The sequence below is a fragment of the Rhinoraja longicauda genome, chromosome 5 (genome assembly GCF_053455715.1).
Source record: "Rhinoraja longicauda isolate Sanriku21f chromosome 5, sRhiLon1.1, whole genome shotgun sequence".
NCBI lineage: Eukaryota > Metazoa > Chordata > Chondrichthyes > Rajiformes > Arhynchobatidae > Rhinoraja > Rhinoraja longicauda.
In genome coordinates this window covers 5,337,809-5,363,075 of record NC_135957.1, presented here as the reverse complement: position 1 = coordinate 5,363,075, position 25,267 = coordinate 5,337,809, and the positions used below count along the sequence as shown (strand labels likewise).

The 25,267-nt window shown below is 48.0% G+C and overlaps 1 protein-coding gene across 1 annotated transcript in view; it reads right to left on the bottom strand.

The window, feature by feature from the left end:
- LOC144593828 (dynein axonemal heavy chain 8-like) overlaps positions 1-25,267 on the bottom strand; it is a 460,724-nt gene that overhangs the window by 6,969 nt on the left and 428,488 nt on the right. Inside the window, 4 exon segments of the mRNA XM_078399946.1 lie at positions 651-840; positions 7,528-7,680; positions 9,104-9,260; positions 14,294-14,454. Of these exon segments, the coding sequence (XP_078256072.1) occupies positions 651-840; positions 7,528-7,680; positions 9,104-9,260; positions 14,294-14,454 (661 nt within the window).

Below are 25,267 nucleotides of genomic sequence, written 5' to 3'. Positions count from 1 at the left end.
CTCCCGGCCCTTGCGTGTGGCCAGAGAAGATGCAAAGATCTTCGTCAAGGCTCCTGCAATCTCCCAAAAACTAACACCTTTTTAATCTCAAACTGACTTTGCATTTTAGTATTCTCCACTGATCTGTGTAGGAAGGAACAGCAGATGCTGGTTTAAAACGAAGATACACGCAAAATGCTGGAGTAACTCAGAGGGACAGTCTGAAGAAGGGTGACCTGAAACATCATCCATTTCTTCTCTCCAGAGATGTTGCCTGACCCGCTGAGTTACTCCAGCATTTTGTGTCTACCTCCACACTGATCTTTGTTCTCCACATCCTTCTCCTTGATGGATACAGATGCAAAGTACTAATTTAGCACCTCGCCTACATTCCCTTATTTTCTTTCATTCCTTCATCAACTTTTACAATAAGGTTTCTTTCCGACCGATTTCAATCATTCTTTCATGTCTCACTCATTCTTTAATGGACTACTCAGTGTTTTTGTGTAAAGATGGATGCTGTTGGTCAGACACCATCATTAATAATCCTATTTCTACAGTTGGTGCCAAATCAAAGTCATGTACAATTGTGATTACGATAAATAACAATACACAGAATCTCTTGACATTTCAAACCCCGGTGTGATGTTCTTTAGATTACTGGTACCTACCCTGGGGATTAAAGAACCCCGTCATCCAAAAGACATTGGGTCTGCCTTCATAGATCCAGGATGAGAATTGTGTATTTCTCTCGAGGAACTCCGTGAACCAAAATCCTAATGTAGAAGACGCCCAGGAAATCCTCTTCCACCCCTCAGGAACACGAGCATCAAACATGTTATCCAAGGCATCAATTAAATGCTGCAATGGAAAATTCTCTGAATTTAGAAGGATGAGAGGGGATCTTATAGAGTCGTATATAATTGTAAAAGGACTGGACAAGATAGATGCAGGAAAATTGTTCCCAATGTTGGGGGAGTCCAGACCCAGGGGCCACAGTCCAAGAATAAAGGGGAGGCCATTTAAAACTGAGATCAGAATTTTTTTTTTGACCCAGAGAGTTGTGAATTTGTGGAATTCTTTGCCACAGAAGGCAGTGGAGGCCAATTCACTGGATGAATTTAAAAGAGAGTAGGGGCTAGCGGAATCAAGGGATATGGGGAAAAGGAAGGCACGGGTTACTGATTGTGGATGATCAGCTATGATCACAATGAATGACAGTCTTGGCTCGAAGGGCCAAATGGCCTCCTCCTGCACCTATTTTCTATGTCTATGTGTCTACATTTACAGACAACCGAGAGAGTTAAGAGAGTCAAGGGTCTCCCGAATACAATCAGTCTGAAGAAGGGCCCCAACCTGAAATGTCACCTAGCAATTCTCTCCAGAGATGCTGCCTGACCCTCTGAGTTACTCCAGCACTTTGTGTCTATCCTAGGAGATTTCAGTCCTTTTTTTTACTTGTCCTCGGGAAAGAGTCAAGGCAAGAGTCAGGAGTCAAGAGTGTTTTATTGTCTTACAGTATGTCCCAGATAGAACAATGACATCTTTACTTGCAGCAGCACAACACAATATGTAAACATAGTACACTGGAAACAATATCATAAACAAGAATAAAAAGTTCAGTGTGTGTAAATATACACATACCCACATATACACAGAACACAGATAGACACAAAATGCTGGAGTAACTCAGTGGGACAGGCAGCATCACTGGAGAGAAGGAATGGGCGACGTTTCGGGTTGAAACCCTTCTTCAGATCATATATATATATATATATACAAAATGCAGGAGTAACTCAGCGGGTCAGGCAGCATCTCGGGAGAGAAGGAATGGGTGTCGTTTCGGGTCGAGACCCTTCTTCAGACTGATGTCGGGGGCGGGACAAAGGAAGGATATAGGTGGAGACAGGAAGATAGAGGGAGATCTGGGAAGGAGGAGGGGAAGGGAGGGACAAGGAGCTATCTGAAGTTGGAGAAGTCGATGTTCATACTGCAGCAGGTGTTCCACTGGGGCTCCCCCTTCCCCCTCCAGCCAGGTGACCCCCAGTACTCCCCACATCGGTCCTCATGCCCCCCTCTGCCCAGCTAACCCACCACCCCCCCACCATACATCCCCTCCACCTGCCCCCCTGCCTCCATCCGACCCCAACCCCCACCATTGCCGGGTGTTCACCATCCCCCCTGACCTCCCCCTTTCAGACACCGAACGGTCGGTCCTCAGCAGAGGCCTTACCTTTGTTCCCCTCCGCCCCCACATCAACGAGTTCCGCGTCCGCCATGACGTGGAGCTCTTCTTCCGCCGCCTCCGCCTCCGAGCCTTTTACCATGGTAAGGAGTCCCGACCCCCCACTGATGACCCCTTCTCCCGTCTCCAATGGACCCCCTCCACTTTTACCCCCCAGTGTGGCCTACTACCCTCACTAGAACTTTTTATCTCAAACTGCCGGCGTGACATCAGCCGCCTCAAATTCTCCACTCCCCTGACTAACTCCAACCTCTCCCCTCCTGAACGTGCAGCCCTCCACTCACTCCGCAACAACCCGGACTTAATCATTAAACCCGCTGACAAGGGAGGGGCTGTGGTAGTCTGGCGTGCTGACCTCTACCGCACCGAGGCCAGACGACAACTATCAGACACCTCTTCCTACCTATCCCTGGACCATGACCCCACCGATAAACACCAGACCTTCATCAGCAGCACCATCACTGACCTCATCACCTCCGGCGATCTACCCCTCAGTGCCTCCAAACTCATAGCTCCCCAGCCCCGCACGGCCCGATTCTACCTCCTACCCAAAATCCACAAACACAACTGTCCCGGCAGACCCATTGTCTCTGCCTGCTCATGCCCTACCGAACTTATCTCTACCTACCTCGACTCCATCCTATCCCCCCTGGTTAAATCCCTCCCCACCTACGTCCAAGACACCTCACACGCTCTCCATCTCCTGGATAACTTCCGGTTCCCAGGCCCCCACACCCTCATTTTCACCATGGATGTCCAGTCACTCTACACCTCCATCCCCCACAAGGATGGTCTCGAAGCCCTCCGTTTCTTCCTCGACCGTAGAACCAGCCAATCCCCATCGACCAACACTCTCCTGCACCTAGCAGAGCTGGTTCTTACCCTCAACAACTTCTCCTTTGACTCCTCCCACTTCCTCCAAACCAGAGGCGTAGCTATGGGCACTCGCATGGGCCCTAGCTACGCCTGCCTCTTTGTCGGGTACGTCGAACAATCCCTGTTCCAGACGTACACTGGCCCCATCCCCGAACTCTACCTCCGCTACATCGACGACTGCATTGGTGCTACCTCTTGCACCCATGCAGAACTCACTGACTTCAGACACTTCACCTCCAATTTCCATCCTGCCCTTAAATATACCTGGACTATCTCTGACATCTCCCTCCCGTTTCTGGACCTCACCATCTCCATCACAGGAGACAGACTAGTGACGGACATTTACTACAAGCCCACCGACTCGCACAGCTATCTGGACTACACTTCTTCCCACCCGGTCCCCTGCAAAAAGTCTATCCCCTACTCGCAATTCCTCCGTCTACGCCGCATCTGCGCCCGGGATGAGGTGTTTCAGACTAGGGCTTCCGAGATGTCCTCGTTCTTCAGAAAACGGGGCTTCCCCTCCTCCATTATAGATGAGGCTCTCACTAGGGTCTCTTCTACATCCCGCAGCTCTGCTCTTGCTCCCCCTCCCCCCACTCGCAACAAGGCCAGGATCCCCCTCGTTCTCACCTTCCGCCCCACCAGCCAGCGGATCCAACATATCATCCACCAACATTTCCGTCACCTACAACGGGACCCCACCACTGGCCATATCTTCCCATCCCCTCCCCTCTCTGCGTTCCGCAGAGACCGTTCCCTCCGTAACTCCCTGGTCCACTCGTTCCTTCCTACCCAAACCACCCCAATCCCGGGCACTTTCCCTTGCAACCGCACGAGATGCAACACCTGTCCCTTTACCTCCCCCCTCAACTCCATCAAAGGACCTAAACAGTCTTTCCAGGTGAGACAGAGGTTCACCTGCACCTCTTCTAACCTCATCTATTGCATCCGCTGCTCTAGATGTCAACTTATTTATATCGGCGAAACCAAGCGCAGGCTCGGCGATCGCTTCGCTAAACACCTGCGCTCGGCCCGCATTAACGCAACTGATCTCCCGGTGGCCCAGCACTTTAACTCCCCCTCCCATTCCCAGTCTGACCTCTCTGTCATGGGCCTCCTCCAGTGCCATAGTGAGGCCCACCGGAAATTGGAGGAGCAGCACCTCATATTTCGCCTGGGCAGTTTGCAGCCCGGTGGTATGAACGTCGACTTCTCCAACTTCAGATAACTCCTCTGTCCCTCCCTTCCCCTCCTCCTTCCCAGATCTCCCTCTATCTTCCTGTCTCCACCTATATCCTTCCTTTGTCCCGCCCCCGACATCAGTCTGAAGAAGGGTCTCGGCCCGAAACGTCACCCATTCCTTCTCTCCCGAGATGCTGCCTGACCTGCTGAGTTACTCCAGCATTTTGTGAATAAATCGATTTGTACCAGCATCTGCAGTTATTTTCTTATATATATATATATATATATATATATGCATGCGTATGTGCGTAAATATATATATATACATATATACATTTATATATTTACACACATACACAAATGTACACATAAAAAGCAAACAACAATAATAGTGTAAAAACAACAATAATAGTCTATGTAGTTCAGAGCTTATTTGAGGTTGTAGTGTTTAACAGCCTGACGGCTGTAGGGAAGAGGCTGTTCCTGAAGCTGGACGTTACAGTTTTCAGGTTCCTGTACCTTCTTCCCGATGGCAGGGGTGGAGTGAGTGTGTGACCAGGCTAGTGATACTGATGGCAGGGGTGGAGTGAGTGTGTGGCCAGGTTGGTGTGGGTCTCTGATGATGCTGGCTGCTCTCTGCAAACCCATGTTTTGTACACACCTTTTCACAGTCAATCTGTACACACCTTTTCGCAAGCATTGAAGAAAAATAATGCAAATACTTGGATTCTTAAACTGAATGTAAAGCAGGTTCATCAGCAGCTGAGCATGAGAAAGTAGTTGTTTCTGGAATGAGATGTTATTCTCTTTCAGCTGTTGTTAATTGTGATCTGACACAAAGTCCCGTTTCATTTTCAGTCTTGGCTTTAGTCATAGTGGAGATATTCCATAATTTAAAACAAAACTTTAATTGCAAGTCAAACAGAGGTAAGGAATACTTTTTGCTTCTAAATTCCCAGTGGCATTCTGTGCTACTGCAAGATCTGAAATGATGTGGGATTAGGAAGCTTTTCATTTAAATTATTTAGTGAAGATTTTCATTTAAATTCTTTGAGGAATACTCATCATCAGGAAAGATCAGTAAACTGTGGAGCCTATTTTCATCACAATCAGAGTTTTGCCAGATTCTATGTAAATTTTAGAGTTATAGTTTCAGAGATACTGCATGGAACAGGCCCTTCCGCACCACCAAGTTCACGTCAACCATCGATCGTACACTATCTCTATGTTATCCCACTTGGGTATCCTTGCACACTCGGGATAATTTACAGAAGCCAATTAACATAGAAACCTGCATGTCTTTAAAATGTGGGATGAAACTGGAGCACTTGGAGAAAACCCACGCTGTCACAGGGAGAAGGTACAAACTCCACACAGACAGCACACGTGGTCACGATTGAACCCGGGTCTCTTGCACTGTTAGGCAGCAACTCCACCACTGCACTGCCCTTTCCTTCACTTCCTCATGCTGTTACACAATCCTAGGTTATTCCCAACGTTGAATTCCCTCCATGGATCAGGAATATTGCAAGGAAGTCTCCCACATGTGAAAAGTACTGTCACCCCAAAACATGAATATGACATCTGGGGATCAAAATACCAGACCTGAAACAATTGCTTCGATGAACACCAACCTGATCTCCCGGTTCCCATTCCCACACTGACATTTCTGTCCTGGGTCTCCTCCATTGTCAGAGTGAGGCTAAACGCAAATTGGAGGAACAGCATCTCATATTTCGCTTGGGCAGCTTTACAGCCCAGGGGTATGAATATTGATTTCTCTCACTTCAAGTAGCCCTGGCATTCCCTCTCTCTCCATCCCTCCCCTACCCAGCTTTTCATTCTCATCTAGCAAGCAGCTACCAATGGCCTGTTTCCTTTATCATCGTCTATATCTCTCGTTTCCCTTTCCTGTGACTTTCAGTCTGAAGAAGGGTCTCGACCTGAAACGTCACCCATTCCTTCTCTCCAGGGATGTTGCCTGTCCCGCTGAGTTACTCCAGCATTTTGGGTCTAGCTTTAGCCATTTAGACAAGAATTAATTTTCCAGTTTACCAAATGAAGATCAATCTCATCAGATATTATCATCAGTATAGCAATCTCATCAGATATTATAAAATTTTCAAAAATAATCATAATTCTTTCAAAAGACAATAATTAATATCTCAACACATGTCTTGAATGTCATATCATAATGATCTTTCCTACAAGTAATAACCAGTCCAAATCCAGTCAGTTAGTACCATTAATAAAAACAACATTGCTGGAAACATTCAACAGGTTCAGTATCAGTTGCAGAGAAAAAGAATAGTTCACGGTGGAATAGACACAAAATGCTGGAGTAACTCAGCGGGACAGACACATCTGTGGAGAGAAGGAATGGGTGACGTTTCGGGTCAAGACCCTTCTTCAGATGCTTCCTGGAAGGAGCCTAAAATCACGATGATAAAAAGGAAGGGATTTTGCTTGGAGCCTACACTTTTGATTGGTGGGGACTATTAAATAGCATAATCCATCATCCACTTCCCAGTACTGTACACATGCATTCACAGAAGCTCTTTGGGGAATATAAGGAGATTTCCTAGATAGCGTCTTGCTGTTTGCTCCTTCCATTTGTTCTCCTCAATCCTAAAAAGACTCCACAAGAAAATAACTAAGGCCAAACAAGTGTGAACAGTTCAGAACCAGCGTTTACAATTACAAGGCTTTCCCACCTTTCAAGATCAAGGGCATCCCAGACATGCACAAGGTTGGCTCTCTGCAACTTCACCGCAGCTTAAAGCTAAATCAAGTAACTAATGGACCACCAGTAACTGTCAGAGAGAGGAGAAAGTGGTGGCATTCAAGCAGTCACGTCAGAAAGTCTTGTCACCATTGACCTGAAGTTGTATGAATAGAATTAATCTGCTAGGTTAAACATCTTTTGGCAAATCTGACCAGCTGTTATTATAACGACAAACCAGCAACTTTAAAGCTCCATTTCTGAATGCAGATAGGTCCGTCTGCTCCCTCACGTTGGTTCATTTATTTGAACACATGCGAGTCAACTTAAAGAGATAAACTATTCAATTTTAGATTGATGGCTTAAATTAATTTTCCAGTCCAAGCTCAGGCCCTGCAGTTGCAGACGGAATTAGAGAAGGTAAAAGATATTCCTTTTTATTCTTCCTCACACATGACTTTATTGTATGGAATCTATGTTTTTTTCTGCTATGTAAGGTTTAGCCTACAATGATACTGACCTCACTCATGATGATGGTTCCCTCGATAGCCAGCTGTAAATCACTCAAACAGACCCGCAGCATTGTGATGACCTTCTGCATTCGGTCGATTTCTTGACGCAAGAAGATATTCATAGAATTCAAAATCCCCATTTTCATGAGGCGTGCTTTCACCTATCAAAGCAGACAGTTAACTTTTTGATGATGAACCAGTTTGCAGTCATTTTTATCTTCAAAATGTTACAAAAATATTTGTTTTAGGAATGATATGACCTGCATTATAGTTAACTGGTGTAAAGGTCAACAGATTTACATTTGCATGTCTGGGAAATGTGGTGCAATTTGAAATGTCTATTTGAGAATGCAGATACGTAGATCGGCATTGCTCTCTTTGCAAGTTTGGTATAAATGGCTATCATACATGGTGGCCCAGTTTCGTAATTGCATTGAGTCAATCACGCGTCATTAACTGTAACGAATTTACATCCCACCTTTTTGTCATGTACATTTTAGAGTCATAGAGTCATAGAGTGATAAAGTGTGGAAGCGCCCACACCGGCCAACATATCCCATCTACACTAGTCCCACCAGCCTGTCTTTGGTCCATATCCTTCACAATCTGTCCCATCCATGTACCTGTCTAACTGTTTCTTAAATATTGGCATAGTCCCAGCCTCAACTACTTCCTCTGGCAGATTGTTCTATTCACCTACCACCCTTTGTGTGAAAAGGTTACCCCTCAGATTCCTACTAAATCTTTTCCCCTTCACCTTAAACCAATGTATTCTTGTCTTCTGTTGCCATATTGGCTCTAGCCTCTGATGGATTAACAAAATACCCTTGGTTTTCTATGGGCCACAGCTCAGGGAATAAGAAACATGACACATCCACCCATCTCACCATTCAATGAGGCACTCGGTAATCAGGACATCAGTACAGGGCTTTGGTGAGACCAAGCTTGGAGTAGTGTGCTGCTTTGATTTCTTCCTTTCCTCTGGCTCCAGCTTCTATGGTCTGGGTCTGACCAATATACAACTCTGAATCTACATGTCGTGTCCACAGAGAATTGGGGTATTTGGTGCCAATGTGAGAGAGAATCGGTTACAGGATGGGGCAATGGGATTGCTCTAAAAGAACGAACAGACAGAAGTTGGTTGCTTGTCGTAAACACATATGAAAATAGGAAATGAATAAAGGATATCTTTTGTTTTAGTTCAATAGAGGATCTAGAACATATAGTCACAAAACACTGGAGTAACTCAGCGGGACAGGCAGCATCTCTGGAGAGAAGGAATGGGTGACGATTCGGGTGGAGACTCTTCTTCACACACTTTGGGTCTCAACCCAAAATGTCACCCATTGCTTTTATCCAGAGAAGCTGCCTGAGCCGCTGAGTTACTCCAGCATTATGTGTCTATCTTCAGTTATGTGTCTATCACCAGCATCTGCAGTTCCTTCCTGCAGATCTAGAACATATAATTTGTGTCCTAAAGGGTTTCAAGTAGGCTCATTCACATCATCGACCACTAAGTGGCTCAGTAGCAATGGAGCTCAGTGGTAGCCGTGATGTCCTTTCAAGCAATAACAGTAAAACTACCTCATGTGCCAAATAGTTTGGAGGCAGCTTTTTTAGCATACTGTCAGCGAGTTTGAAGACGGTGGCTTCTCGAGTCTCGCCTCCTCCTCCGCCACTTTCCTTTGGCTGGATGTTTGTGATGGTATTAAGAATTTCTGCCGCAGTGTTACTTTGGTACCTGAAGGAAGAGACCAGAGACAATGTATGGAAACAACCTTTTGAGATTTACGATCCACCTTTGCTGATCTTCTCTTTGACCTCAGGATTCTGCCCAATAGCCTGAACTGATCCATTTTCACTTCACTGGTGCAGTGAACCATACAAAGCATGTTATCAGGATGCATCACAGCTTGGTTTGGGAACAGCTCCATCCAAGACCGCAAGAAACTGCAGAGAATTGTGGACGCAGCCCAGACCATCACACAAACCAACCTCCCTTCCACTGACTCCATCTATACCTCACGCTGCCTCAGCAAGGCCAGCAGCATAATCACGGACCAGTCACACCCTGGCCACTCCCTCTTCTCCCCGCTCCCATCTGGCAAAATGTATAAAAGTGTGCAAACGCACACCTCCAGATTCAGGGACAGTTTCTTCCCGGCTGTTATCAGGCAACAGAACCATCCTACCACAACCAGAGAGCAGTGCTGAACTACTATCTACCTCATTGATGACCCTCGGACTATCCTAGATCGGACTTTGCTGGCTTTACCTTGCACTAAATGTTATTCCCTTATCATGTATCTGTACACTGTGAATGGCTCGATTGTAATCATGTATTGTCTTTCTGCTGACTGGTTAGCAGCAACAAAAGCTTTTCGCTGTACCTCGGTACACGTGACAATAAATTAAACTGAACTAAACTGAACTGGAGTAGCAAGTAGCTGCAAGGCCTTACTCATGCACAAGGCCACTTCAGTATATCCCAACAGCCCGGAGCTGGAACTGTCATTGGAACATCCCACAGTACTGGGTTAATGAATTTCCAGGTTGGTGAGTATGAAGGATGTTTAATTAGGTCCCGCTTTCCAACCTGCCTCTTCGGTCTAATGTTTTACAATGACCATTTCCCTCTTTTCCCCTTTACCTGTGGCATGACTTCTGACTATAAATCTCCTCTCTTTCCATTATTTTAATATGATTTCCATTATTTGCCCCTCTCGTCCAGTCCACCCCTCCATGGCATCACCCTTTCAGTGCCACTAACTCTTCCCCAACTCTCACTCTGCCGTATCAACGTCTGCACAGGGCTGCCTCCTGCACACGAGCCACTCGTTGTATTCATCAACTTTACTTTCACTAACTTCCACCCTGCCCTTAGATTCATTTGGACGATCCCTGACGCTTCTCTCCATCTCTCTGACAGCATCACATCGGACTGACTATCAACCGAGGCTTACTGCAAACTCACTGACTGCCACACTTCCCTTGACTAGACGTCCTCCCTCCAAGCCTCTGAAGAAGGGCCTCGACTCGGAACTTCACCCATTCCTTCTATCCAGAGATGCTGCCAGTCCCGAGTTACTCCAGCATTCTGTGTCTATGCCTCTTGCAAGGATGCCAATCCTTGCTCATAATTTCTCCATCATTGCCCCATCAGCTTCCCAGATGAGTCCTTCCACTCCAGCGTTTCCGAGAATACCTCTTTCTTCTGTTAACATGGTTTGGCCTCTGCGGTTGTGTGAAGGATCCCTTACCTGTGACTCCTCTGTGTTGTCAGTCTCTATTTGCTCCACCCTCCCTCAGATGGAACAAGGATACAGATCCCCTGGTCCCCACCTGTCAACTCATCGCACCCATCACATCATTCTTCGACAGTTCTGCTGCCTTCCACGAGTTCACACCACTGATCAGGGTGGTACGGTGTGCAGTGGTAGCCTTACAGTGCTTACATCCCGACCACAAGTGCTTGTCTGTACATCCTCTCCTTCCCCACCCCTTTCCACTTTCTGCAGAGACCACTCCCTTCACATCTTGGCTCACTCATCCTTTCCCACCCAACCTGCCTCCTCTCTAGGTACACCCCCCCACTACCACAGGAGATGTAGAGCAGGAGATACAATGCCTTTCCCTATAATGACCCGCTGATTCCTCAAGCACATTGTGTTTTATAACATATATAACATATAACAAACATATAACAACTACAGCATGGAAACAGGCCTGTCCGGCCCTACCAGTCCACGCCGACCATTCTCCCTGACCTAGTCTCATCTACCTGCACTCAGACCATAACCCTCCAATCCCCTCCTATCCATATACCTATCCAATTTACTCTTAAATAATAAAATCGAGCCAGCCTCCACCACTTCCACCGGAAGCCCATTCCATACAGCCACAACCCTCTGAGTAAAGAAGTTCCCCCTCATGTTACCCCTAAACCTTTGTCCCTCAATTCTGAAGCTATGTCCCCTTGTTGGAATCTTCCCCACTCTCAAAGGGAAAAGCCTACCCACGTCAACTCTGTCCGTCCCTCTCAAAATTTAAAAAACCTCTATCAAGTCCCCCCTCAACCTTCTACGCTCCAAAGAATAAAGACCCAACCTGTTCAACCTCTCTCTGTAGCCTAAGTGCTGAAACCCAGGCAACATTCTAGTAAATCTCCTCTGTACCCTCTCCATTTTGTCGACATCCTTCCTATAATTTGGCGACCAGAACTGCACACCATACTCCAGATTTGGCCTCACCAATGCCCTGTACAATTTCAACATTACATCCCAACTTCTATACTCGATGCTCTGATTTATAAAGGCAAGCATACCAAACGCCTTCTTCACCACCCTATCCACATGAGATTCCACCTTCAGGGAACAATGCACAGTTATTCCCAGATCCCTCTGTTCCACTGCATTCCTCAATTCCCTACCATTTACCCTGTACGTCCTATTTTGATTTGTCCTACCAAAATGCAGCACCTCACACTTATCAGCATTAAACTCCATCTGCCATCTTTCAGCCCACCCTTCCAAAAGGCCCAAGTCTCTCTGTAGACTTTGCAAATCTACCTCACTATCAACTACTCCACCTATCTTAGTATCATCTGCATATTTACTAATCCAATTTGCCACACCATCATCCAGATCATTAATGTAAATGACAAACAACAGTGGACCCAACACAGATCCTTGGGGCACTCCACTAGACACTGGCCTGCAACCTGACATACAATTGTCAACCGTTACCCTCTGGTATCTCCCATTCAGCCATTGTTGAATCCATCTTGCAACCTCACTATTAATACCCAACGATTTAACCTTCTTAATCAACCTTCCATGTGGAACCTTGTCAAATGCCTTACTGAAGTCCATATAGACAACATCCACAGCCTTGCCCTTATCAATTTCCCTGGTAACCTTTTCAAAAAATTCTCTGAAACACCAGAGATTGTTTGGAGATCTGACAGAAGTATATAAAATCATGAGAAGCATAGCTAGGGTAGACAGTCAGAATGACGTATCTCATTGCCTTTCACATCATGGCTGGGCACAATAACCAGGAGAGCTAGCAGTACCTACCAAACTTCTATAAAGAGACTAGACAAGATAGATGCAGGAAAAATGTTCCCAATGTTGGGGAGTCCAGAACCAGGGGCCACTGTCTTAGAATAAAGGGGAGGCCATTTAAAACTGAGGTGAGAAGAAACTTTTTCACCTAGAGAGTTGTGAATTTGTGGAATTCTCTGCCACAGAAGGCAGTGGAGGCAAATTCACTGGATGGATTTAAAAGAGAGGCAGATAGAGCTCTAGGGGCTAGTGGAATCAAGGGATATGGGCAGAAGGCAGGCACGGGTTACTGATTGTGGATGATCAGGCATGATCACAATGAATGGCGGTGCTGGCTCGAAGGGCCTAATGGCCTCCTCCTGCACCTATTTTCTATAAACTACCATCAACACATTATTTTCAAAACCAGAGGATTGAAGACACTCAATCACTGCTGGACCACCATCAGGAAGGTCTATCGCTCAATCCCACAACCTGCACTTTGGAAAATCAGACCACCTTGCTGTGTTTTTCCTTCCTGAGTGAATGAAGAGCAAGCACTAGCTGGAAAACTATGGAGCGTTGGTCATGGGAGGCAGAGGAGCAGTGGACGAGGTCATGTTGAAGGATTTGTCAGCGGGCCTGAATATGTCACAGCCAGCACCGAGTTCAAACAGAAACGAGTGGACAAGTGAGCTCCTTCAAAAGCATTCTATCTTCCCAACCAGAAGTGCTGGATGAACCTGAGACGTGCAGGAGACATAATCTGCTGAGGGTCAGATCTATGGTGTTTAAGTCGGGCGATCCAGTAGCATATAAAAACTTTAGATATTACTTCTTCAAGGCCACAGAGAAGGCAGAGAGATGATTTCAGGCTTTGCTGCGGTCACAGTTGGACGCTTGATACCTGTTACCTGCTCTGGCCAGAGAGATGAAAGCTTGAAAGCACATGCTACCAGATTCAAGAGCCATTCCTTCCGCTCTGTTTTCAGACTTCTGAGCAGAACTCTTGTCTGCTGGGACTGAATTCCCAATTTCCCAATCTCCCTTGTTGCACAATGCTTTTTAAAAACTCTCCATGTTCTCTGTAGTTGCAACAATATATTCTGCAGTCGGTTTTCTCTTTTGCATGTCCTGATGTGTAGTTGCGTTTTATTTTAGAGATGCGGCATGGAAACAGGTTTGCTGGTGTTTCTGGGTGGCGGTGGCAATGACCAGCGAGCCTCATCCTTCTCCACCTGATCTTCTCGGTCAGAGGTGGAATCTCCCCGTAGAGCTGGGCGTTGGGGGTGTGGTCGCTTCGACAGTGCTCGAGTGAGAGTCCATGCCTCACATCCCTACAATAATATTGTCTCTACAGTTGCATGGAAGAATCTCAGCTTAGAGACCCTTAGACATCCGAGACGTCCAGGTTTTCCCCATGTTATTCCCCATGGAATGGGGCATTAAAATGGCAGGCACCAGCAAGTTCAGGGCATTCCTGCAATATAGAGGAGATGGCACTGTAAAGCCCAGACACAGTACACTCGTTGATGGAAGTGCAAGTGAATTGCTGCTTCACCTGGAAAGACGATGTGGGCCCTTGGATGGGGGAAGGGATGAAGTGAAACAACCAGTGCTGCATCATCACCCGTGCTTGCAAGGGAAAGGGTCATAAGAACGGGAATGGAAGAGTGGATTATAATTAATGATTCCCATGAAATTAAGAATTAACAGGCATTTTACTCACGTGATGTCAGCATTCGGATGAAGGCCAAACACCTGAGGGGTATCAGTGATAGGCAGAGACTGAATGTATTCCAGGTAGCTCTCGATGTTAGCACAGATTGGAATAATATAATCAGTGTAAAAACTGAACTTGGGATCAAACGTCCTCTCACTGAACCACACCTACATGGGAAGTAAATAAAGCTGTTAATTCAAGTAGACCTTGCCACAAAAAACACAGCTCACTATGTAAATGAGACTAAATAAATTCATGTTACAGCAAACCCAGAACTACAAGTCAGAGTGTGCAGGAGGGAACTGCAGATGCAGGTTTGAAGAAGGGTCTCGACCCGAAACGTCACCCATTCCTTCTCTCCAGAGATGCTGCTTGTCCCGCTGAGTTACTCCAGCATTTTGTGTCTATCAGCAAGAGGTGATGCTGATTGGCAAAATTGCTCCATTTCATCAATGTCTGGCATTTAAAAAATCTTTCTTCTCTTAATTGAGTCAGGGTAGTGAGTATAGACATTGTGAGGTCAATATCCATCGTTACTAATCTAGTGTGGTTTCGTAGCACAGCACAGACTGGACTGGCTGAGTACTGACATAACTACAAGGATGGGCCTGTGGCACACAGACTGGACTGACTGAGTACTGACATAACTACGAGGATGGGCCTGTGGCACACAGACTGGACTGACTGGGTACTGACATAACTACGAGTATGGGCCTGTGGCACACAGACTGGACTGACTGGGTACTGACATAACTACAAGGATGGGCCTGTGGCACACAGACTGGACTGGCTGGGTACTGACAAGTATGGGCCTGTGGCACACAGACTGAACTGGCTGGGCACAGAAAGACATGACTACGAGTATGGGCCTGTGGCAAGTATCTAGTGGACCAGCGGGAGTTCTAACTATTCATCATCATCAGTCTACCTATCGCGGATACACCCGTCTCTGTCTATCTTATAAGACAAATCTCATCTTCACTCCAAAATCACGCTCCGTAATGTGGTGTAGCAGAACAAACATGACAAATGGAACAGATTTTAAATTGCTTTGGCTGCTTTTGAATGGGCATCTGTGAGGTGCTGTGAACTGTCAGTGGCAGAGAAATGTACACCACCGTTATGGTGCAGCGGTAGAGTTACTGCCTTACAGCGAATGCACCGACGGAGACCCGGGTTTGATCCTGACAATGGGTGCTGTCTGTACGGAGTTTGTACGTTCTCCCCGTGACCTGCATGGGTTTTCTCCGAGATCTTCGGTTTCCTCCCACACTCCAAAGACGTACAGGTTTGTAGGTTAATTGGCTTGGTGTAAATGTAAATTGTCCCTGGTGGGTGTAGGACAGTGTTAGTGTGTGGGGATCGCTGGTTGGCGTGGACTCAGTGGGCCGAGGGGCCTGTTTCCGCGCTGTATCTCTAAACTAAAAACGAAACTAAACCATATGTAATCACATTGCCCAGCATCAGGTGTAGCTAAAAATCAGATACCTACCTAGTGTACAAAATGGCGGCACTGCCCTAGCAGCTGCCGCTCACCTGCGGTCCATTTGTCTTTGTGTTTTTGTTGTTTTTTGTTGTCTTAATTGTAGTTGTGATGTGGTGTTTTTGTGTTTTTGTGTTTATGTACTATGTGTGTATGTGGGGGGGAGGGGGAAACTAACACTGTAAATTAGTGTGTCCCTTCAGAACGGAGACCCGACCTTTGTTTTCTGGGCCGTGTCTCCGTTCCATCTGCGGCCTACCATCGGCCCAACTCCTGGAGCTGTCGGCCTCCAGGGCTCTGGTTCGCAGAGCCCGCGGATCGGACTTACCACCACCGGAGCCGGCCGTCTTCGGAGGCTGCGGGAGCAGCTGCGACTCGCCTTAGGCTCGGGCTGCGTGGATGCCGACATCGGGAGCTCCGGCAGCGGCAGTGGGTTCGCCCGCCCCGGATCGCGGGGCTTGGGTCGCGGACATTTCACCGTCCGGCGCGGCCTAGGATGGCCGCGGGATATTTCTCTGCTGGGCGGGGGCTTCAATGTCGGGAGCCACGACCGCCCCGACGTGCAACAACAGCGGCAGCAGCAGCGTGTTCGCCCGCCCCGGATCGGACTTTTCATCAGCGGAGCCGGCCGTCTTCGGAGGCTGCGGGAGCGGCTGTGACGCGACGCGCCTTGGGCTTGGCCCGCTGTGGACCGTCCGGTGCGGCCTGCAACCACAACAACCTGACTGCGGGCGAGGACAGCAGGAGAAGGGAAAGACATTGTGGCCTTCCATCACAGTGAGGAGAGAGAGGACTGGAGGAGACTCACTGTGATGGATGTTTCTTTGATGGATGTTTCTTTTTTGTGTGTTTTTGGGGTTGGGTGGTTTGAGTGCCTGTTTGATGCTTTTATTGTTGGACTGTGTTTTGGGGGGTTTTGGGGTGTGTGATTTGAATGCCTATTTAATGCTTTTATTGTTGGACTGTGTTTTGGGGGGTTTTTGGGGTTGGGTAATTTTGGGTGCCTGTTTAGTGCTTTTATTGTTGGACTGTGGGTGATTGAATTAACATTTTGTTCAAGATGGCCGCGCCGTTGTGTTTGGCTGCCTGCCACTGTATGTTTCTTTTTTTTCCTGGTCAGATGTACAGCACTTTGGTCAACGTGGGTTGTTTTTAAATGTGCTATACAAATAAATTGACTTGACTTGACTTGACTTGACTCTGCAAAATGGGATTACATGTACGTGAACCATCAGAAACCAGAGCCAATATATCAGATTGCTGCAATTCTGCTGCATTTAGTCATAAATACTGGATAATTAAACAACAAATGGGACCAGGAAGGTCTAAAATTTCCTGTTCTCAGCAGTGGTGGAACCCAGCAAGTGTTTGGTACAGACTGAAGCATTTGCAACCAGCTTTTAACCTGAAGCATGAGTGAATAATCCAGGTTGGCCTAAAATCCACACCATCATAGAGCCTGTTCTTCAACTGATTCCAGTTACTCCATGCAATGCCGTGAGACAGTGAAGAACACGGCACACACTGGAGACATCTTGCATGCTACGTTAAAGACCTGCACTCGAGAACCAGATGCACAGTCAACAAAGGTGTTTCAGTAGTTACAACACTGATGGTTTGGGAAAATGGCCGTATTGCCTGCCACTAAAAATCATGGGCAACATAATCTGACCATTAACCACTCAATCAGTCCACCTTCAATCATCAGCAAAACAATGCAAGTTGTGCGATCAACAATTCATTCATTAATAACCAGGTCTCGTTGAGATTTCACCATTTTACTCAATTCTAAACATCATCACAACCTTGATGCAAATATGCACCAAGGTGAGGTGAAAATGGTGCCCCTTAACATCAACGTTGTTCTATTACCTAGAGTGACATTAATGAACCAAAGCAAAACTAATGCCACAGGCATCAGGCTGAAAAAACTCTGCTGGGGGTGAGAGCTTGCACAAAGAAAGATAACAAAGTGTAGGAAGGAACTGCAGAGGCTGGTTTACACCAAAGGTAAACACAAAATGCTGGGGCAACTCAGCGGCTCAAACAGCATCTCTGGGGAAAAGGAACAAGTGATGTTTCGGGTCAAGACCCTTCTTCAAACTGAGAGTCAGGGGAAAGGGAAATGAGAGATATCGACAGTGATATAGAGAGAGATATAGAACAAACTAGACCAAGTGGACCTCTCCTGCATTGGTCAGCACCCTCTGCCCCCTCTCCCTTTCCCCTCCCACCTCCCTCTCATCTCCCCCACCCCCTCTCCCGCGTCCCTCTCCTCTCCCCCCCTCTCCTCTCTCCTCCTCCACCCCCTCCCCTCTCTGTCCTCCCCCTCCACCCCCTCCCCTCTCCCCTACCCCACCTTCCCCTCCCCCTCTCCCGCGTCCCTCACCTCTCCCCCCCTCTCCTCTCTCCTCCTCCTCCACCCCCCTCCCCTCTCTGTCCTCCCCCCTCCACCCCCTCCCCTCTCCCCTACCCCACCTTCTCCTCCCCCTCTCTCGACCCTCCTCAGGAGATAGATTTAAACTTTAAAATGTGAATAACTTAAAAAATATAACCGATTCTACCTCCTCCCCAGGTACTTTCCACTGCAACCGCAGGAGATGCAACACCTGTCCCTTTACCTCCCCCCCTTGACTCCATCCAAGGACCCAAACAGTCTTTCCAGGTGAGACAGGTTCACCTGCACATCCTCCAACCTCATCTATTGTATCCGCAGGTCCAGATGTCCACTTTCTACATCGGCGAGCCAAAAACACAGGCTCAACACCTTCGCTCAGTTTGCCTTAACCAACCTGATCTCCCCATGGCTGAACACTTCAACTCCCCCTCCAGTCTGACCTTTCTATCATGGGCCTCCTCCAGTGTCATAGTGAGGCCCACCGGAAATTGGGGGAACAGCACCTCATATTTTGCTTGGGCAGTTTGCAGCCCAGCGGTATGAACATTGACTTCTCCAACTTTAGATAGTTCCTCTGTCTCTCTCTTCCCCTCCCCGTTCTCAGTTCTCCCACAGTCTTCCTGTCTCCACCTATATCCTTTCTTTGTCCCACCCCCCTGACATCAGTCTGAAGAAGGGTCTCGATTCAAAACGTCACCCATTCCTTCTCTCCAAGATGCTGCCTGACCCGCTAAGTTACTCCAGCATTTTGTGATAACACTGATTTCAGTGAAACTTCTTCCATTAGCACGAAAGGGACGACGGTGAGTAAGGTGGGCCGAAAATTGTCGCGCTATCGTGTACCGTTTTGGCTGTAGTTCAGGAACAAACAAACAAACAAATGAGAGATTTAGTGTATAGATGAAAGATATGCAAAAAAGTAACAATGATAAAGGAAACAGGCCATTGTTAGCTGTAGCCTAGGTGAAAACAAGTACAATGCGACCCAACTGGATGACTTTGAAGCTGGTACAACTTGGGTGGGGGAGGGATGGAGAGAGAGGGGATGCAAGGGTTACTTCAAGTTAGATAAATCACGATCATACCACTGAGGTGTAAGCTACCAAGCAAATTATGAGATCCTGTTCCTCCAATTAATGTTTGGCTTCACTTTGTCAATGGAGGAGGCCTAGGACAGAAAGGTCAGTGTGGGAAAAGGAAAGGAAGTTAAAGTGTTTGGCAATGGGGAGATCACATAGGTCCAGGCAGTCTGAGCGAAGGTGTTCAGCAAAACAATTTCCCAGTCTACGTTTGGTCTCGCCGATGTATAAGAGTCCACACCTTGAACAATGGATACAGTAGATGAAGTTGGAGGAGGTGCCAGTGAACCTCTGCCTAACCTGAAAGGACTGTCGGGGTCCCTGGACAGAGGCGAGGTAGGAGGTAAAGGGACAGGTGTTGCATCTTCTGCGGTTGCAGGGGAAGGTACCTGGGGAGGGGGTGGTTTGGGTGGGAAGGGACGAGTTAACCAGGGATTCACACATGTACAATCAAATTATACACAAGTACAACAGATAGTGCAAAAAGGAAAGTACCAGAGTGAAGAATATCGTGTGGCAGCATTAGAGCATTACAGTCCCAAAATGGCGGCGGTCCGTTTGTCTTTGTATTTTTGTTGTTTTTTTTGTCTTAATTGTAGATGTGATGTCGTGTTTTTTTGTGGTTGTGTACCATGTGTGGGTGTGTGGGAGGGAGGAAACTGTAAAATTGTAAATTTGTCCTTTCCGAACGGAGACCCAACCTTTGTTTTCTGGGTGTTGTCTCCGTTCCTGCTGCGGCCTACCATCGGCCCAACTCCTGGAGCTGGCGGCCTCCAGGGCTCTGGTTCGCAGAGCCCGCGGATCGGACTTACCATCAGCGGAGCCGGCCGTCTTCGGAGGCTGCGGGAGTGGCTGCAACTCGACTTCGGCTCGGGCCGCGTGGATGCCGACATCGGGAGCTCCGGCAGTGGCAGCATGTTCGCCCGCCCCGAATCCCGGGGCTGGGGTCGGCCCGCTGCGGACCTTTCACTGTCCGGCTCGGCCTGGAATAGGCCGCGGGATTTTTCTCTGCTCGGAGGGGGCTTCAATGTCGGGATGGATGTGTGTTTTGTGTTGGTTGGGGTTGTGTAATTTGCTTATGTTATTGCTCTTATTGTTGGACTGGGTGGCGAAATCTCGTCCAAAAAACTTGTTTTTTGGATGACAAATAAAGATATCCTGAATCCTACAGAAAAAGTGCAAACTATGCAAAGAGAGTGATTGGAAAGTTGGGGCCACATTCTAGTTTATGGGAATACCGTTCTGCAGTCTGATAGTAGCAGGGAATAAGTAGTTCCTGAAATCCGTTGGTACGTGCTTTCAAGCTTTTGTATCTTCTGCCCAACACGAGGAGGAAAAGGTGAAAAAGATCCTGGATTATATGAGCTGCTTTCCTGACGCAGAATGTAGCGTAAATAGACAATAGACAATAGGTGCAGGAGTAGGCCATTGAGCCCTTCAACTAGCACTGCCATTCACCGTGATCATAATAATAATAATACATTTTATTTATATAGCGCTTTTCATATACTCAAAGACGCTTTACAGAGATTTTGAGAACATAGGGGAAATGAATAAATAGATAAATAAGTAAATAAATAAATGAACAGAGAAAGGAGACAGAAGGTGAGGTGACCTTCAGTGGTTGAAGGCAGTGCTGAACAGGTGAGACTTCAGCGATGTTTTGAATGTGGTGAGTGTGGGGGAGTCTCTAACGGTTTGGGGTAGTGAGTTCCATAGGGTGGGAGCAGCGATGGAGAAAGCCCTGTCCCCCCAGGATCTGAGTTTAGTCCGGATGTGGGGGGATAGGAGATTGGCAGCGGCAGAGCGGAGGGTGCAGGTGGGAGTGTGCCTGTGGAGGAGGTCGGTCAGGTAGGATGGGGCCAGGTTATGGAGGGCTTTGTAGGTTATGAGGAGGATTTTGTACTGGATTCTCTGGGGGATGGGGAGCCAGTGGAGTTTATAAAGGACGGGGGTGATATGGTCACGGATCGAGGTGTGTGTGAGTAGACGGGCAGCGGAGTTTTGAATGTATTGAAGTTTATTGATGATTTTTGAGGGTGCGCCATAGAGGAGGCTGTTGCAGTAGTCCAGACGGGAGGTGATGAAGGCGTGGATGAGGGTTTCTGCAGCTGTGGAGGAGAGGGATGGACGGAGACGGGCAAAGTTTTTGAGGTGGAAGAAGGCTGTCTTTGTGATGTGTTTGATGTGTTTGTCGAAGGAGAGGGTTTGATCAAGGATGATTCCAAGATTCCGGATGTGAGGTGAGGTGGCTGATCATCCACAATCAGTACCCCGTTCCTGCCCTCTCCCTATATCTCTCGACTCCGCTATCATTAAGAGCTCCATCTAACTCTCTTGAAAGCATCCAATTTCAACATACAACAGTCCCGCCATTTCGTGAATTAACCTCGTGAACCTACGCTGCACTCCCTCAATAGCAAGAATGTCCTTCCGCAAATTTGGAGACCAAAACTGGACACAATACTCCAGGTGTGGTCTCACTAGGGCCCTGTACAACTGCAGAAGGACCTCTTTACTCCCGAGCCTTCCTTCTCCCCATATCACTTGATTCTGTAGCCCCTAGAGCTCTATCTAACTCTCTTTTAAATTCATCCAGTGAATTGGCCTCCACTGCCCTCTGTGGCAGAGAATTCCACAAATTCACAACTCTCTGGGTGAAAAGGTTTTTTCTCAGCTCAGTTTTCAATGGCCTCCCCTTTATTATTAGACAATGGCCCCTGGTTCTGGACTCCCCCATCATTGGGAACATTTTTCCTGCATCTAGCTTGACCAGTCCTTTTATAATTCTATATGTTTCTATAAAATCCCCCCTCATCCTAAATTCCAGTGAATACAAGCCCAGTCTTTCCAATCTTTCTTCATTTGACAGTGGATTAACCTCGTGAACCTACGCTGCACTCCCTCAATAGCAAGGATGTCCTTCCTCAAATTACGAGACCAAAACGGCACACAATACTCCAGATGTGGTCTCACCAGGACCCTGTACAACTGCAGAAGGACCTCCTTACTCGTATACTCAAATCCTCTCGTTATGAAGCCCAACATGCCATTAGCTTTCTTCACTGCCTGCTGTACCTGCACGCCAACTTTCAGTGACACCCAGGTCTCGTTGCACTTCCCATTTTCCTAATCTGACACGGTTGCCTCCTACTCCCCTTAGAATCTTTCTTCCTCTTTGGAATGAAATGATTCAGCGTCTTCTGGATTATGCCAGAAATACCTGCCATTGCTGTTCCACCGTCATTCCTGCCAGGATCCTTTTCCAGTCTACCTTGGCCAGCTCCTCTCTCATGCCTTTGTTCAACTGCAACACCGACACTTCCGATTTAACCTTTTACCTCTCAAATTGCAGATTAAAACTCATCATATTTAGTTTAAACCCATCTGTGTAGCACTACCTGGCTTTAAACCCACCTGGCTTTAAACTAAATGGTGGTGGGGTGGGGGGGGGGGGGGGGGGGGAGAGACAAATTGGAAATACAAGGATGGAGTTAAAGGGAAAGAGTGTAAAGGAAAACTTCAGAAAGACAGCAGAATTAACGGGACAGAAAGGTCACAAAGGAATAGGAGAGTATGGCCAAGTGAAATAGGATGGATGTGAAAGGTGAGGTCATGGATTAAAAGTGGCTCCACGTGGACATCCCTAAGTTCAACACGAGTGTGGATGGCTGTCAGACTGTTTGGGCGGACAGGGACTGCAGAGAGAGTGGCAAGAGTAAAGATGGGGACTTGCTAGTCTCGTTAACAACACATGGTGCAACCCTGGTCACATCACGGTTAAGGAGTGTGTAGCATGTGTGTAGCCCAGACCTTGAACTGATGGCTGTGTGTCTCCGTCCATACTAAATGCCCAGGGAATTCTCACACACCATTGTGGCGGCTGTTTACATTCCTCCGTCCGCCAACCATCTGTGCGCGTGACGTCATCCACATTGTCACCGCGAGACTCGACACAGCACCCGTGCTTTCATCGCTTTCTCGGGGGGCTTCAACCACGTGACTTTGGATGCTGCCATACCCACTTTAGCTCAGTTTGTTGACGGTCTCACCAGGGACGTGAAAGCATTGGACCTGCTGTATGCCAATGTTAAAGAGGCGTACAGCTCCATAGCCCTCATGCCACAGGGAGTATCCGACCACATCCTGGTTCACCTCCTACCCAGGTATAAGCCAATGGTCCAGAGGCTGCCTGTGATCACAAGGCCAGTGAGGGGGTGGTCCACAGGCTGCCTGTGACCACAAGGCCAGTGAGGGGGTGGTACACAGGAGGGCTGTGACACTGCAGGGCTGTTTTGAGGTCACAGACTAGGGGCACTCTGTAGTCCCCATGGAGAGGACATTGATGGACTCACGGCTCTGTTACCAGCTACGTAAAGTTCTGTGTGGATAACGTTGTCCCTGAGAAGACTGTACACTGTTTCTCAACAACAAGCCCTGGGTCACCAGTGACATCAAGGCCCTTCGCAACCAGAAGAAGAGGGCCTTCAGGAAGGGTGACAGGGAGGAGGAGGTGGAACGGGTGCAGAAAGACCTGAAGGTGAGACCGAGACAGGAGGAAGCTGGAGCTGAAACTTCAGCAGATCAACATGAGGGATGTGTGGAGTGGGATGAGGAGCATTACAGGCTACAAGAAGACCAGTGGCCTGGGGAGGGAAGGCAATCGCGACTGGGCCAACAAGCTAAACCTGTTTTTTTAATAGATTTGATGGTGGGGCCTCTGCCCACCCTCCCCACTGCTCCCCGACGGTCTCCCCCTCAACCCCCTGGTCCACTTCCTCTGCCCTTTCTTTGTCGCTCCTGACTGTCAAGGCTGAGCAGGTGAGGGAGGAGCTGAGCAGACTCTGCCCAGGCAAAGCCACGGGTGCCGCTGGTGTCAGCCCTGGGGTACTCAAGGTGTGTGCCAGCCAGTTGTGTGGAGTACTCCAGCATATCTTCAACCGGAGCCTGAGCCTGGAGAGGGTTCCTGTGATGTGGAGACATCCTGCCTGGTTCCTGGACCAAAGAGGACGTGTCCCAGCTCCTCCAATGATTACAGGCCGGCGGCGCTGAGAGGCTGGTGCTCACTCACCTGCGACCCCTGGTTAAACCCTACCTGCACCCCCTGCAGTTCGCTTATAATGGAGGTTGAGGACCTGCTCCATCGTTCCTATACTTACCTGGGGATAAGCCGGGAAGCATTGTAAGAGTCATGTCTTTTGACTTCTCCAGTGCTTTTAACCCCATCGCTGCACTGCTAGGGAGCAAACTGATGAAGATGCAGGTGGATGCTCCATTGGTGTCCTGGATCACCAACTACCTGACTGGACGACCACAGTATGTCAGGCTACAGAACTGTGTCTGGGACATGGTGGTGAACAACACAGGGGGCCCACACGGGACGGTCCTCTCTCCCTTCCTGTTCACCATCTACACCTCGGACATCTGATATAACTCCGTCTCCTGCCACCTGCAGATGTTTTCAGATGCCTCTGCAATTGTGGGCTGCATCAGTGAGGGGCGGGAAGCTGAACACAGAGGTGTAGTCAACGACTTTGTTGAGTGGTGTGGGCTGAATCACCTGCAGCTCAACACCGACAAGACTAAGGAGTTAGTGGTGGACTTTAGGAGGAGAGGAACACCCCTGTCCCCTGTCTCCATCAATGGTGTGGATGTGCAGTTTACCGGGGAGTACAAATACCTTGGAGTGTACCTGGACAGTAAACTGGACTGGTCCAGGAACGCTGAGGCCCTGGACAAGGGACAGAGCCGACTGTACTGTTTGAGAAGGCTCCTCTCCTTCAACGTCTGCAGTGAGATGCTGCAGATGTTCTACCAATCGGTGGTAGCCAGTGCCATCTTCTTCACTGTCGTGCTGGGGCAGCAGGGCGATGGCTGTGGAAGCCATTAGGATTAACAAACTCATCAGGAAGGCTGGCTCTGTCCTGGGGGTGGAGTTGGATTCATGGGAGGTGGTCTTGGAGGGGAGGATGTTCCTCAAACTGCGGAGCATCCTGGACAATACAGCTCACCCCCTCCAT